Genomic DNA, 13,588 nt, shown 5'->3' with positions numbered 1-13,588 from the left:
GGGATTGGACATTCATCTAATGTGCATAGGGGCCTCCCGACTCTTTCCTGATGGCAGCAGGCTTTCTTTTCTCTCCCATTTATAACACATGTATGCTCGGCTGCATGCATTTGTATGAGAGTTTATAACTATGCTTCCATGAACTGTATCACATGTTTCTATAAAAATGAAAATGACCCCACTGTTATTTACCTTTCCAGGAAAAACTGTTCCAACTGATGGTGATATGGTGATGGGAGAATCTTCAGGCAACTGGAACTGAAAAGAAGTAGGCCCAACTGGTGCAATCTCGCCCTTGCCAATCCTTGGTACGGGATGCGTGAACTCATTAGAACTTGTATGTGAATTGACAACATATATGGTTGCAGTGGAGGTGTCATTTAAAGCTGTGGCGGGGAATTGAACCCAGGAATGCGATAGCTCCAGAGGTGGATGGACACCAATGGCTTTACAAGAGATCTTGAATGGTCTGAAAACAAAACAACAAAACGGAGAATATGGTTAAATGCTAATATATACAAATGGTTAGACACCAGGGTTGCCAGCCTCCTCAGCAATTATTCCTGGACAGCTGAACCACAAATCAAGGACACCCCCAACATTTTTATGGATATATACTGAGACCAAGCCTCCATGCAACTCTCAAAACGCCCACAACATAACACCCTTAAATCACAAAAAATTAATATAAAACACAAGGCATAAAGTGTCCCATTGTATCCCATACCACAGTAATAAACACATCTACAAGTATATAAAGTGTATAAGACAAACTTAAAGGGGTTGCCCGAGTGTTTAAAACTGATGACCTACCCTCAAGATAGGTAATCATTACCTGATTGGTAGGGGTCTAAATCCCTGCACCTCCGCTGATCACCTGTTTGAAAAGGCTGTGGCGCTCTGGCCAGTGACATCATATTTATCGATTGCGTGGCCTTGGCACAGCTGGTGAATGGGGCTGAGCTGCAATACCAAGCACAGCCACTATACAATGTACGGCGCAGTGCTTGGTAAGTAGTGAGGAGGCTGCGACGCTCACTGGAGTGCCGCGACATCCTTAAACAGCTGAATGGCGGGGTTCCTGAGTGTTGGACACCCACTGATCAGATATCCTCAATATAAAACAGTTGGAAAACCAATTTAAATGAAGTTGTAAATCTTATACTGTTGTTAAAGGGGGTTCTCCAGGAATTAAAAAATGAAAATACTTAAATATTATTTTATAATAAATATATTCACAAATTACTTGGAATGGCTTGTTTTGTCTAGGGAGCAATCATTAGGAGAAATAAAATGGCCGCCGTCCTATCAGTACAAAACCTGTCCTAGTCACACAGGAGGACAAGTTACTTCACCACAATGAGCCACAGAACTGCCTCATCCTCCTCTCTGCTCTGTTTGTCCAGAACCATGATCCTGAATACAGGTGAATCTCTGTGGGAGTGGAGATGATGAGGAGACATGAGAGGACGATGAGGTGTGGCTAATGAGCAGCAGCACTTGTTTACAGTCTCCATTACCACAGCCTGTCCTGTCTATACTCTCTGTACTTCATGTCTTCTCATGAACTAAATTCCCCAGAGATTCAGCTAAAGTTCTTATCATCTGTATTTAGTATCATAATCCCTGACAAGTAGAGAGGAGGAGGAGGAGGCAGCTCTTTACCTCAGTGTTGTAAAGTAACTTGTCCTCATGTGTGATCAGGACAGGTTTTGTGTGAACTAATGGGACAGCGGCCATTTTGTTTCCCCTGATGATTGCTCCCCAGACAAAATGAGCCATTATAAATAATGAAAGGTAATTGAGAATATATTTATAATAAAGAAATATTTAAGTATTTTCATTTTCTTAATTTCCGGAGAACCACTTTAAGGAGTAAAGGGATTTTCCAACCTATCAGAAAATGGTTTACACGCAGCAAAAATACAATGGGCCAGATTTATCACGACTCAGACAGCTCACTCCACTTTCACATATGGCTAAAGTCAGTTTTAGCCAAGTCAGATTTATGATCGCCCCTTTAAGACTGTAATAAATGTGGTTTGACGGTAGCAGTTTATCCGTCAGTAAGCTGCTTTACAAAAGTCGCACGTTTTTATGGAAAAGTCGCATGTTCTATTAAAAAGTCTCATAAGATAAGCATGGTCCTCACTGGAGTGAAGTTGCGACTTTTTTGCGACTTTTTAAAAAAGTCCCAATAGTAAATCTGTCTAGAGATTCATTTACATACGAAAACACGCCCACTTTTAGAAAACTGGCGAGCATAGTGCAGAGCAGAAAAAAGTCGCAAATTTGTGCGCAGTTTTAGCCTTTGGGACTTTTTTGCGACTTTTCCACTCCACAAAAGTGACTTTGCCTAATGATATATCTGGCCCAATGTATGGTGCTGTGCTTGGTAGGCTGCGAGGAGAGGACCCCCCTGATCTGATATTTATGATCTATCCTGGCCAATTATCCTGCCTATAACACAACCCTGTCCTTGCCAATGCGCTTTTTCAGAAAGTGGCAAAAGCACCGTAGAAACAACATGTGGTGCAATAGTGTTTAAAAAGACTGAACCCTACAGTTTGCAAGTGTAAGTCTGTTTCTGGCACACAGGGGCACAGTAAATGACCCCACTGTGGGCAAAATCGTGCAGTCCAAATTCACGTGTGTAAGGACCCCTAGGGCTCATGCTCACGACCGTATGTATTTTGCGGTTCACAAAAAATGGATCCGCAAAAAATACATAATGTAGACAATAATATTCTTTTTTTGGCGGCACGGAAATACGGAAACGGAGTGCACATGGAGTAACTTAGTTTTTTTTTGCGGACCCTTTGAAATTAATGCTTCCGCATACGGTCCGCAAGGAAAAAGGAATGGACACGGAAGTAAAATAGGTTTGTGTGCATGAGCCCTTAGTCTCGTTACAGAGCTCTGATAAATTGTGGTAAGGTGTGCTAACTGGACATGATCAGACAGAGCTTTGGGCTCTGGAGGAAAAGAAGAACATTTCTATTCACTGAAGTAAGCAGGGGTCTATAATACAGAAACTGATACAAAAATATATAAGCTTTACGTGCAGAACGAGCCTGCACGTCTGGTTCACATCTTTAGAAATTCCAAATTATCATCCAATGCTATGCTGGAAGCAAGTGCTGAATTATCAGAGTCTCGAGATTATCTGACACACTGCTGCAACAAAGAAAATCTAATGGCGACCTTGGCGGTGTCAAATTCTATTGTACTTAATAGGAAAGGAAATAACTGAATCGGTGCAATTGTGCTGAATACTGCAGGTCATAAGAAGAGGTCACAAAACTGCCAGGAAAATCTGAATAACATCATGTAAATGGTCGTAATATCATTTACAGACATGGATTTCCAATTAACAATAATGAGGGCAATTCTATTTTTATGACAATATCCAAACAAAACAATTTCCACTTACCTATTAATGGCCGATTTGCAAGTGAGGTCAAAATGATATTCTCCAGCTTTCGGCGCCTTCAGTATTACATCCAGTGTAATTGTTTCCAAGGGAAGAATTGTTCCAAAGCCGTCATTTGGCTGAATATCTACATACTACAAATCAAAAGAAAGATCGACCTGACAAACGCAATCTGCTTCATCTCCCAGCCAAATACACCTACTTGTCAATTTTCCACAAAGTGAGCACAGTAGAATTGATAAAAATACCAATTTAGGGTCGGTTCACATCACGTTTTTCCCATACAAAAAACGTATACGTTAAACGTATACAAGTAGGTGCCAGATCAGGATGTGTCAGCATACATTTTTATCCCATATGGAAAAGTACAGTGCATTAGACCACTTCATGCAAAGTATAATAATGTATGTTTTTTATAGTAGGATCCTATGATTCAAATATACTGTACCACTGCATGTTTAATGAGTAGTATACATCAGAGGTATACAACCGGAAAACACACAGACGGTTCAAATGAAATGTGAACATAGCCTCAATAATAGAAATAGGGCTCTTTCACACCATGTTTTTTTGTTTCAGTTAGGCTACTTTCACACTAGCGTTTTAATTTTCCGGTATTGAGATCCGTCATAGGGGCTCAATACCACAAAAAAAAGCTTCAGTTTTGTCCCCATTCATTGTCAATGGGGACAAAACCGAACTGAACAGAATCGAATGCTCCAAAATGCATTGCGTTCCGTTTAGTTGCGTTCCCAGACCGGAGAGCAAAGCGCAACATGTTGTAGTTTGCTTTCCGTCCTGGGATGTGGAGCAAGAGGGATCGGACATGACCCCCAATGCAAGTCAATGGGGACGGATCCGTTCTCTCTGACACAATCTGCTACAATAGAAAACAGATCCGTCCTCTATTGACTTTCAATGGAGTTTATGACGGATCCGTCTTGGCAATTTAAAGATAATACAACCGGATCCGTTCATAACGGATGCAGATGGTTGTATTATCAGTAACAAAAGCGTTTTTGCTAAACCCTGCCGGATCCAGTAAAAATGCTAGTGTGAAAGTAGCCTTAAAGGGGTTGTGCAGGGCATGTATATTGATGACACTCTACGACTTATCAAAAATTTTATGAAAATTCAGTCACCCTTTAAGCCTGCAAATTCAAGTGATCATACAGTATGCCAGCATAGAAGACATTAAACAACGTATTTCCCATTTTTATTGTAGACAAATATATATCTTTTTTTGTTACTTTTTGGTACAGCAGGTCTCTATAAGAGGAGCCGCCTGTAAAAGTCATGCATAACAAACAGCAAACCTTGATGCTAAGTGCCAGGAAATATAACTTGTTTCTGCTGGTTTCCGTTTCTTTTATGGGATTTGGTATATTTCGTTTATTGTGCAGCAGACCAGATTTGAACATAAGTAAAATTTCAGCTTATTCGTCTGCTTAAAGGGATTCTGTCACCAGGTTTCACCCCTGTCAGCTAAACATATGCTGATGTTCAGGGCCTCATCAGGATTCCTAATGTGGGCTTCTAAATGTGATCCGTAGCCTTATTTTGCTAAAAAACAGGTTTTACTAACCTGTCACTCAAAGAAATAAGGTGCCCAAGGGGATGTCAAGGGATGCAAGGTGCCGCCGCACCCACCGCCGTTCGTGCCCAGCGCCGCCTCCTAATCCTCTGTGCCGCCTCTCGCTCTCCCTCCCTCTCCCCTCCTCCTGCTGTAAGATCTTGCGCGTGCGCACAGGGCTCTGCCTGATGCGCCCGTGCAGACTTCTCGATTTGGCTTCTTAAAGCGAAGTGCGCATGCCCCGGCACTTCGCTCAACCCAGGTATGACCTGCACTCTGGGGCCAGTCTCTCAGAGCCCTGTGCGCATGCGCAAGATCTTACAGCAGGAGTAGGGGGAAGGGAGAGCGAGAGGCGGCACAGAGGATTAGGAGGCGGTTCAGAAGTCTGGAAAGGCGGCGCTGGGCACGAACGGCGGTGGGTGCGGCGGCACCTTGCATCCCTTGACATCCCCTTGGGCTTTTTTAGCAAAATAAGGCTACGGATCACATTAAAAAGCCCACATTAGGAATCCTGATGAGGCCCTGAACATCAGCATATGTTTAGCTGACAGGGGTGAAACCTGGTGACAGAATCCCTTTAAATTTCCGCTGACTTTCACATTTTAATACTCAATAATTAACAATGCCAATACCAGACTACTAATTTCAAGACTTACTGGGGCATGTTTATGAATGGTGTCAGCCTTTAAGATTTACCACATGTCCACCGAGTTCCTACACAGAGGCATAAGAATCTGGTGCAAGTTTTATATATTTGTGCACACTCATTCAAATCTACAGTAAAGCTAACTATTTACTCCTGGTCTGACCGGTGTACTCGACGGTATAGGAAACATTCACTTTATAAAATATGGAGCAACAAACTAAACCAGATACCGAACTAACAGGGTTGGTCCATCTGGGACACATCGCCATGATATACCATCAATATCAGATAGGTGCAGGTCCCACCTCTGGGACCTGCTTCTGTCTACAGAACAGGCCTCCCAAAGTGAACCAACCTCCATTCACTACTATGGGAGTTCCAAAAATAACCGAGTGGCGGCACGGCTATTTCCAGCAGGCCCATAATGATAAACGGACAAGCTCTCGTTGTATGCTCTCAATTCACCACTTTAGGACTTCTGAAAACTGCCGAGTCTGCTCGCTTGGCTATTTTGGGATTTTCCATAACGATAAATGGTGAGCAGGCCGCACAAGAGCGGTCTACTTTCCTTCATTTTGGGGTCCCGTTCTGGAGATAAAAGCGAGTCCCAGAGATAGGACCTGCATCTATCTGACAGTGATGGCATATTTTAACGATACGTGATCAATGTCCCAGATGGGCCAACCCTTTAAAGAGGACGTGTCACCACTCCTGACATGCATATGCCTATTTTAATAGCGTCGCGCACTCCCCAGGTGATAACAATTCTGGAGCTTTTATTCTTACGGCTCTATGTTGTGCCATTCCTTTATTATTTCTACTAGAAGTTATGGATGATTGCTAGCAGTCTGCAGTAAGGGTACAGAGGGGAGGTAACCAGTTGGCGGTGTGTCCCTGCACAGATTCACTCTATCCAATCAGTGCTGCCTTTTTCAGACTGTGCAGGTACACCCCCCCCCCCCCAACTTGTTACCATCCCTTACTGCAGACTGCTAGCACATAAGTCATAACTTCTTGTAGAAATATTACAGGACTGGAATGACATAGAGCCATAAGAATAGATGCTCCAGAACTGTTATTACATGGGGAATGCACGTAGCTATTAAACAGGAGTGTCGACAGGTCCTCTTTAAGATATATGTGCATATATGCTTGCGCTAGTCTATATGCTTTGTACACATACCTCTGGAATTCCCATAAAACCAAATTCTTGGGGCAGAATGGACTTGTTTGAAAGTTGAATGGAAGCCTGAACTGCTTCATAGATGGTACAGTGACCAAAATTCACTTCTTTTGGACTGATTTCCAAATCAGATGTGGTCACCACCGCATGAACAGTGAAGGAAACAGGTCGAGTCTGAAAAGAAAACAGTTTTGTAACTAATGTGTGCAGTGATGTTGTTTCAGCCATAATCCAGTGTCTGCAGGATCTGGTAAAAAAAAATCGTCATAGGCCGCTTTCACGCAAGTGTATTGAAATCCGTCCGTATTCTGGCTCTGTAATAAGCATGGATTCCGGATGATATACCATCAGTATTGTCATCAGTAGTGCTTCAGTATTTCATCTGGATTTATATGCAAATTCCTTCCTTACTGAATTTTTTATACACTCCATAGACTATAATGTGTGTATTTGGAAGCAAATACACGCAAAACTCGGACATGTGGATTTGAAATACTGACCGAAATTATACGCCTATGGGAATAGCCCTATTCGCTAACATTAGCAGCGGATTCCGGTACATAAAATCCAGGCCATACACGGACTGCAAATACGCTTGTGTGAAAGCGGCCATATAGTCTGCATTATCAGATGGAAACCACAAGGAATCTTTTTTTAAGGCAGTTTTTCACTTGGTGTAAAATCCTACATTATCGAGTACTTAAGTAGGTTCTGGATTTTGAGGAATTATGTTGAATAAATGTTAAAGAATTTAGTCAGCTACAATGAATTTAACCATTTTGATAATTTCTGCTATCCAGAACACCAGTGTTTGTTAAAGGGGTTACCCTATATCTAAAATATCCCCCCCAATGCCCGGGCCCCTTGTATGGATTATTCTTACCTGCTCCCCGGCACCCGCATCGCTCCTGATCCCCGCACGGCCACCACTGCATCTCCCCGTCGCCCGGATCAAAACATCTGGAGGGGAGCAGCCACGATACCCAGCCTAAAGGGGCTCCTCCCCATTGCGGCCTGCTATTGGCTGCTTCCCCCGGCGCCGAATGTTTTGATCCGAGCAACGGGAAGATGCAGCGACGCGGGTGCCGGTAAGTATAATCCATACAAGGTGCCCTGGCAAAGGGGGGATATTTTAGATATAGGATAACCCCTTTAATAAAGTAAGTAGATACAGCCAAATGTACCACAACAGCACTGCCTGGCAGCAGCCTTAGGCCCCGTTTTTGCAGTTTCACTGCGGTTTTTCATTTTGAATGCCGTGGACCCTCTCGCAGTTTAGCCCCATTGAGTAGAGCTAAACCATGAATGGACACCTGTTGCAGCTTCCAAAGGCATCCTTCCAAACACTGAGCCAATTACATGTCGTCACTAGGTGTGATCGCAGCTTTAAACCACCATCCTCGTGAACAGCAACGCAGCCTCCCGCTGAAAACAATGGGAAGATGATCATGGGCAGTTGCTGATGGCTTTTTGACACAAAATCCTCAAAAAAATTCCAGTGTCAAAAGACGCGACCTTATGCTGTCTCCTTCTAATTAAAAACCTGGGCTGAATAGGAGGAGTGCTGATACCATGAAAAATAATTGGTGCAGCACCACATCAAATCTGGAACAAATTGGCTGGTTTCTGGTGGAATTTGGTGCATCTACTTTTTGAAGAAAAAACTAAACAAAAAACCATGCCTAGCTTACTAAGGGGGTGTTCTTTAACAGAAACGGGGAGTGTCTTACCAAGAAAAGGTGTGACCCAGTAGTGCGACATATTGTGATAAAATTCTGTCACAAAGTAAACCAACCAGGCACCAAATTAACCCCCCAGCCTGAGCCGCTGTGATAACCTGGTGCCCATTAAGACTGTCTACAGGTCCCATACACATTAGTGTATAGTTGGCCGAACCCTCTGAGAACAGTCTATTGTATATGGGAAGCTCCTGATAGATAATGTCAGGGGAGAGAAGGATTAGGTAGACTGTTTGTTTTTCCCAGTGCTTTTTTATGACTTTTTTTGTCATGCAATTTTTTTTTTATATTTTTTTTATCTTGCAACATTTTAAGTGTTTTTTTCTGAAATTTTGAAAGTCCTACAGAGGAGCCCTTGGCAAAAACGCCATACCCAAAGCACTTGACCCTAAAAACACCACCATGAAAAAAAAGCTATGTATGTAGACGTTTCGCTATTTCACTACAGAGCTCACTAACATGAGCTAAAAAGAAAAGCAAACACAAAGGCCACAAAATGCCGTGTGTGATTTCAGCCTTTCATGTATATGGCACAAGCAAAGCCAACATACGATGGCAGATGGATTACGTATATCTCGGTATGGGGTCTTGTGGAAATAGCTGTCATAAATGAGGATAAGGCCTCTTTCAGACGGGCGTTGCGGTTAAAGATGCGGGGGCGCTGCAGGAAAATGTGCAATTTTTCTGTGCAAGTGCAAAGCGTTTTAATGCGTTTTGCACGCGCGTGAGAAAAATCGGCATGTTTGGTACCCAGACCCGAAACTGGACTTCTTCACAGAAGTTCGGGTTTGGAATCGGTGTTGTGTAGATTTTATTATTTTCCCCTATAACCATGTTATAAGGGAAAATAATAAAGATCAGGTCCCGATCCTGATCGTCACCTAGCAACCATGCGTGAAAATCACACCGCATCCGCACTTGCTTGCGATTTTCACGCAGTCCCATTCACTTCTAAGGTGCCTGCGTTGCGTGAAAAACGCACAATATAGAACATGCTGCGATTTTCACGCAACGCACAAGTGATGCGTGAAAATCCCCGCTCATGTGCACAGCCCCACTGGAGTGAATGGATCCGGATTCAGTGCGGGTGCAGTGCATTCACCTCACGCATTGCACCCGCACGGAATGTGTGAAAGGGGCCTAAATGTTTAGTATGATGGACGCACTTCTTGGAACGCACAGAAAGATTTGCCTGCAGCCATTATTCAGCAGACGTTTAGGCCCGTGGTGTGTGATGTGAACGCATAGCACCCGCATGCAATCCGGACCCAATTTCAATGAGTCTGTGTACATGAGCGGTTTTTTTCACGCATCATTTCTGCGTTGCATGAAAAATGCCGCATGTTCTATATTCTGCGTTTTTCACGCAGCCCTGGCCCCATAGAAGTGAATGGGTCTGCGTGAAAAACGCAAGCAAGTGCGGATGCGATGCGTTTTTCACTGATGGTTGCTAAGAGATGTTGTTTGTAAATCTTTCGTTTTTTATCACACGCGTGAAAAAACGCATCAAAACACATTGCACCCACGTGGAAAAAACTGAACAACTAAACGCAATTGCAGACAAAACTGACTGAACTTGCTTGCAAAGTGGTGCGAGTTTTCCTGAACGCATACGGAGCCAATCCTTCACGCGCGTGTGAAAGAGGCCTTACTCAATATATCTTTTTTTATGTTAATTAATATTTAGCTTCCCTGCGGCTCTTTTCTACAAGAAGCAAGAGTTTTTGGTCTTTGGTGGTCTCTTATACTAAATAGATAAATACATGTTATTTCTTGAGATTTGCGATAAATCTTTAAGTTCATCTTATGCCCTTAATTATTCTGATGTGAACTTCCCACAAGAGTCCTTGGCTCCCAGTGGGGTCTTTATGCCATTACTCAAGACGCTTGTTATTCTCCATCACAAAATATCCAATACATAAAGTACCCGCATTTTAACATTACAAATACAATACTTAACAGCCATCAGAGTACATCCGGCTACTTTTCGTGTGCTTAGTAAGATAATGAGTTCGCTAAGTACTTTTAAAGGGTTATCTGGATGATAATCAAATTTTTAATCAACTCAGCAGGAACTGAAGCATAAACTGTCAACGCAATGCTCAAACTTTCAGAATAATTTTCAAAGTTAAGAAATTGTTAAAGTCCATATACTGAGCTACAATCACTCATGTGTATATATATATATATATATATATATATATATATATACACAGGGAGTGCAGAATTATTAGGCAAATTAGTATTTTGACCACATCATCCTCTTTATGCATGTTGTCTTACTCCAAGCTGTATAGGCTCGAAAGCCTACTACCAATTAAGCATATTAGGTGATGTGCATCTCTGTAATGAGAAGGGGTGTGGTCTAATGACATCAACACCCTATATCAGGTGTGCATAATTATTAGGCAACTTCCTTTCCTTTGGCAAAATGGGTCAAAAGAAGGACTTGACAGGCTCAGAAAAGTCAAAAATAGTGAGATATCTTGCAGAGGGATGCAGCACTCTTAAAATTGCAAAGCTTCTGAAGCGTGATCATCGAACAATCAAGCGTTTCATTCAAAATAGTCAACAGGGTCGCAAGAAGCGTGTGGAAAAACCAAAGCGCAAAATAACTGCCCATGAACTGAGAAAAGTCAAGCGTGCAGCTGCCAAGATGCCACTTGCCACCAGTTTGGCCATATTTCAGAGCTGCAACATCACTGGAGTGCCCAAAAGCACAAGGTGTGCAATACTCAGAGACATGGCCAAGGTAAGAAAGGCTGAAAGACGACCACCACTGAACAAGACACACAAGCTGAAACATCAAGACTGGGCCAAGAAATATCTCAAGACTGATTTTTCTAAGGTTTTATGGACTGATGAATGAGACTGAGAGTGAGTCTTGATGGGCCAGATGGATGGGCCCGTGGCTGGATTGATAAAGGGCAGAGAGCTCCAGTCCGACTCAGACGCCAGCAAGGTGGAGGTGGAGTACTGGTTTGGGCTGGTATCATCAAAGATGAGCTTGTGGGGCCTTTTCGGGTTGAGGATGGAGTCAAGCTCAACTCCCAGTCCTACTGCCCGTTTCTGGAAGACACCTTCTTCAAGCAGTGGTACAGGAAGAAGTCTGCATCCTTCAAGAAAAACATGATTTTCATGCAGGACAATGCTCCATCACACGCGTCCAAGTACTCCACAACGTGGCTGGCAAGAAAGGGTATAAAAGAAGAAAATCTAATGACATGGCCTCCTTGTTCACCTGATCTGAATCCCATTGAGAACCTGTGGTCCATCATCAAATGTGAGATTTACAAGGAGGGAAAACAGTACACCTCTCTGAACAGTGTCTGGGAGGCTGTGGTTGCTGCTGCACGCAATGTTGATGGTGAACAGATCAAAACACTGACAGAATCCATGGATGGCAGGCTTTTGAGTGTCCTTGCAAAGAAAGGTGGCTATATTGGTCACTGATTTGTTTTTGTTTTGTTTTTGAATGTCAGAAATGTATATTTGTGAATGTTGAGCTGTTATATTGGTTTCACTGGTAAAAATAAATAATTGAAATGGGTATATATTTGTTTTTTGTTAAGTTGCCTAATAATTATGCACAGTAATAGTCACCTGCACACACAGATATCCCCCTAAAATAGCTAAAACTAAAAACAAACTAAAAACTACTTCCAAAAATATTCAGCTTTGATATTAATGAGTTTTTTGGGTTCATTGAGAACATGGTTGTTGTTCAATAATAAAATTAATCCTCAAAAATACAACTTGCCTAATAATTCTGCACTCCCTGTATATTATAATGTACTGTACACTGTGAAGGTAATGAATGCACACGTTGTAAATGCTATGGGGGTGATGTAAATGCATTTTGGGGCTCTGAAAGGTAATTTAATAAAAACAATTTACAATATTGTGAAATGCACTTTTAAATGTATTTGTTTAACAAAAGTTTATTGATGTAATAATATTTTTATATATTGGTATAAGCGCCATATTTTCAGCCCTGCCATGCATTTTTTTTCAATGTAATGTGTATCACGTATAGCTATCAAATCAGACATTTTCAATCAGATCTGCATTGGAAGGCGACGTTCACATTTGCGCTAGTCGTTTCCGTTGTTCTGCCATGTTAGAGTAAGAGAACAACTAAATAATGGATGCGGAACATAACAGAAAAGAATGGACCTCACTATATCGATCCATTTGGTTTCTGCTCGGTTGTCTAATTTTTTGTGGAAAAAAATCTGGGCTTTTTGTCTGCTGTTTATTGCGGAATCTGAGATGGAGGTCCAACGCAAATGTGATCTAGCCCTAAGGCCTCATGTACATGGCCATAACAGGGTACCCATAGACTACTATGGGGCTCTACTGTACATCCTTGTACATATTTTTTTTTTTTTTATTCCATACAAAAATATAAAAAATGCCCCAATGAATTCCATACTACAAAACTAATCCCCTCTCGAAGAACTGCTTCTAGTGAATAATGTTTCTGACATATAGTGGTGCATTAAGCACATATTGTGGCGCACAGAGTCCCTTTGGCTCCTAGTACAGAGGACTCCATGTGCCACTCGTACAGTGTCCTGCACGCACCCCTGCTGGGTGGATGAAGACTTATCCTATATTAGCCCATTCTAATGACTGCACCTAAGTCTACTTTCACATTAGCGTTTTTTGCTGGATCCGTCATGGACCAGCAAAAAAGCTTCCGTCACAATAATACAACCGTCCGGTTGAACTATCTTTAAAATAGACGGATCCGTCTCTAAAACCATTGTAATTCAACGGGAGATAGATCCGTTTTCTATTGTGCTTCACATTGCGGACAGAAAAAACGGATCTCAATAGTGGAAAGGGAAAGCACAGATTTGAAAGTAGCTGCAGCAGTCTCTTCTCTCTTTGCTGAACAGGACCTGCTGAAAGACCTGCGATATGCGTGATGACGTCACTTAGCGCTCCCACGTGGTTACGTCACCACGCATATCGCATATCCTGCTCAATGAAGAGAAGAGACTGCTGC

At 42.3% G+C, this 13,588-nt stretch overlaps 1 protein-coding gene across 1 annotated transcript in view; it reads right to left on the bottom strand.

Annotated features, from left to right (window-relative positions):
* The window catches only part of CFAP74 (cilia and flagella associated protein 74), a 202,839-nt gene that overhangs the window by 65,465 nt on the left and 123,786 nt on the right, over window positions 1–13,588 (bottom strand). The window contains exons 24-26 of the mRNA XM_044281876.1: window positions 6,836–7,009; window positions 3,434–3,567; window positions 193–469 (exon numbers count right to left, since the gene is read on the bottom strand). Of these exons, the coding sequence (XP_044137811.1) occupies window positions 193–469; window positions 3,434–3,567; window positions 6,836–7,009 (585 nt within the window). The remainder of the gene's footprint in view (window positions 1–192; window positions 470–3,433; window positions 3,568–6,835; window positions 7,010–13,588) is intronic.

This window comes from Bufo gargarizans, chromosome 2 (assembly GCF_014858855.1).
Source record: "Bufo gargarizans isolate SCDJY-AF-19 chromosome 2, ASM1485885v1, whole genome shotgun sequence".
Taxonomy (NCBI): Eukaryota; Metazoa; Chordata; class Amphibia; order Anura; family Bufonidae; genus Bufo; species Bufo gargarizans.
This window is presented reverse-complemented; position numbering and strand designations above follow the sequence as displayed.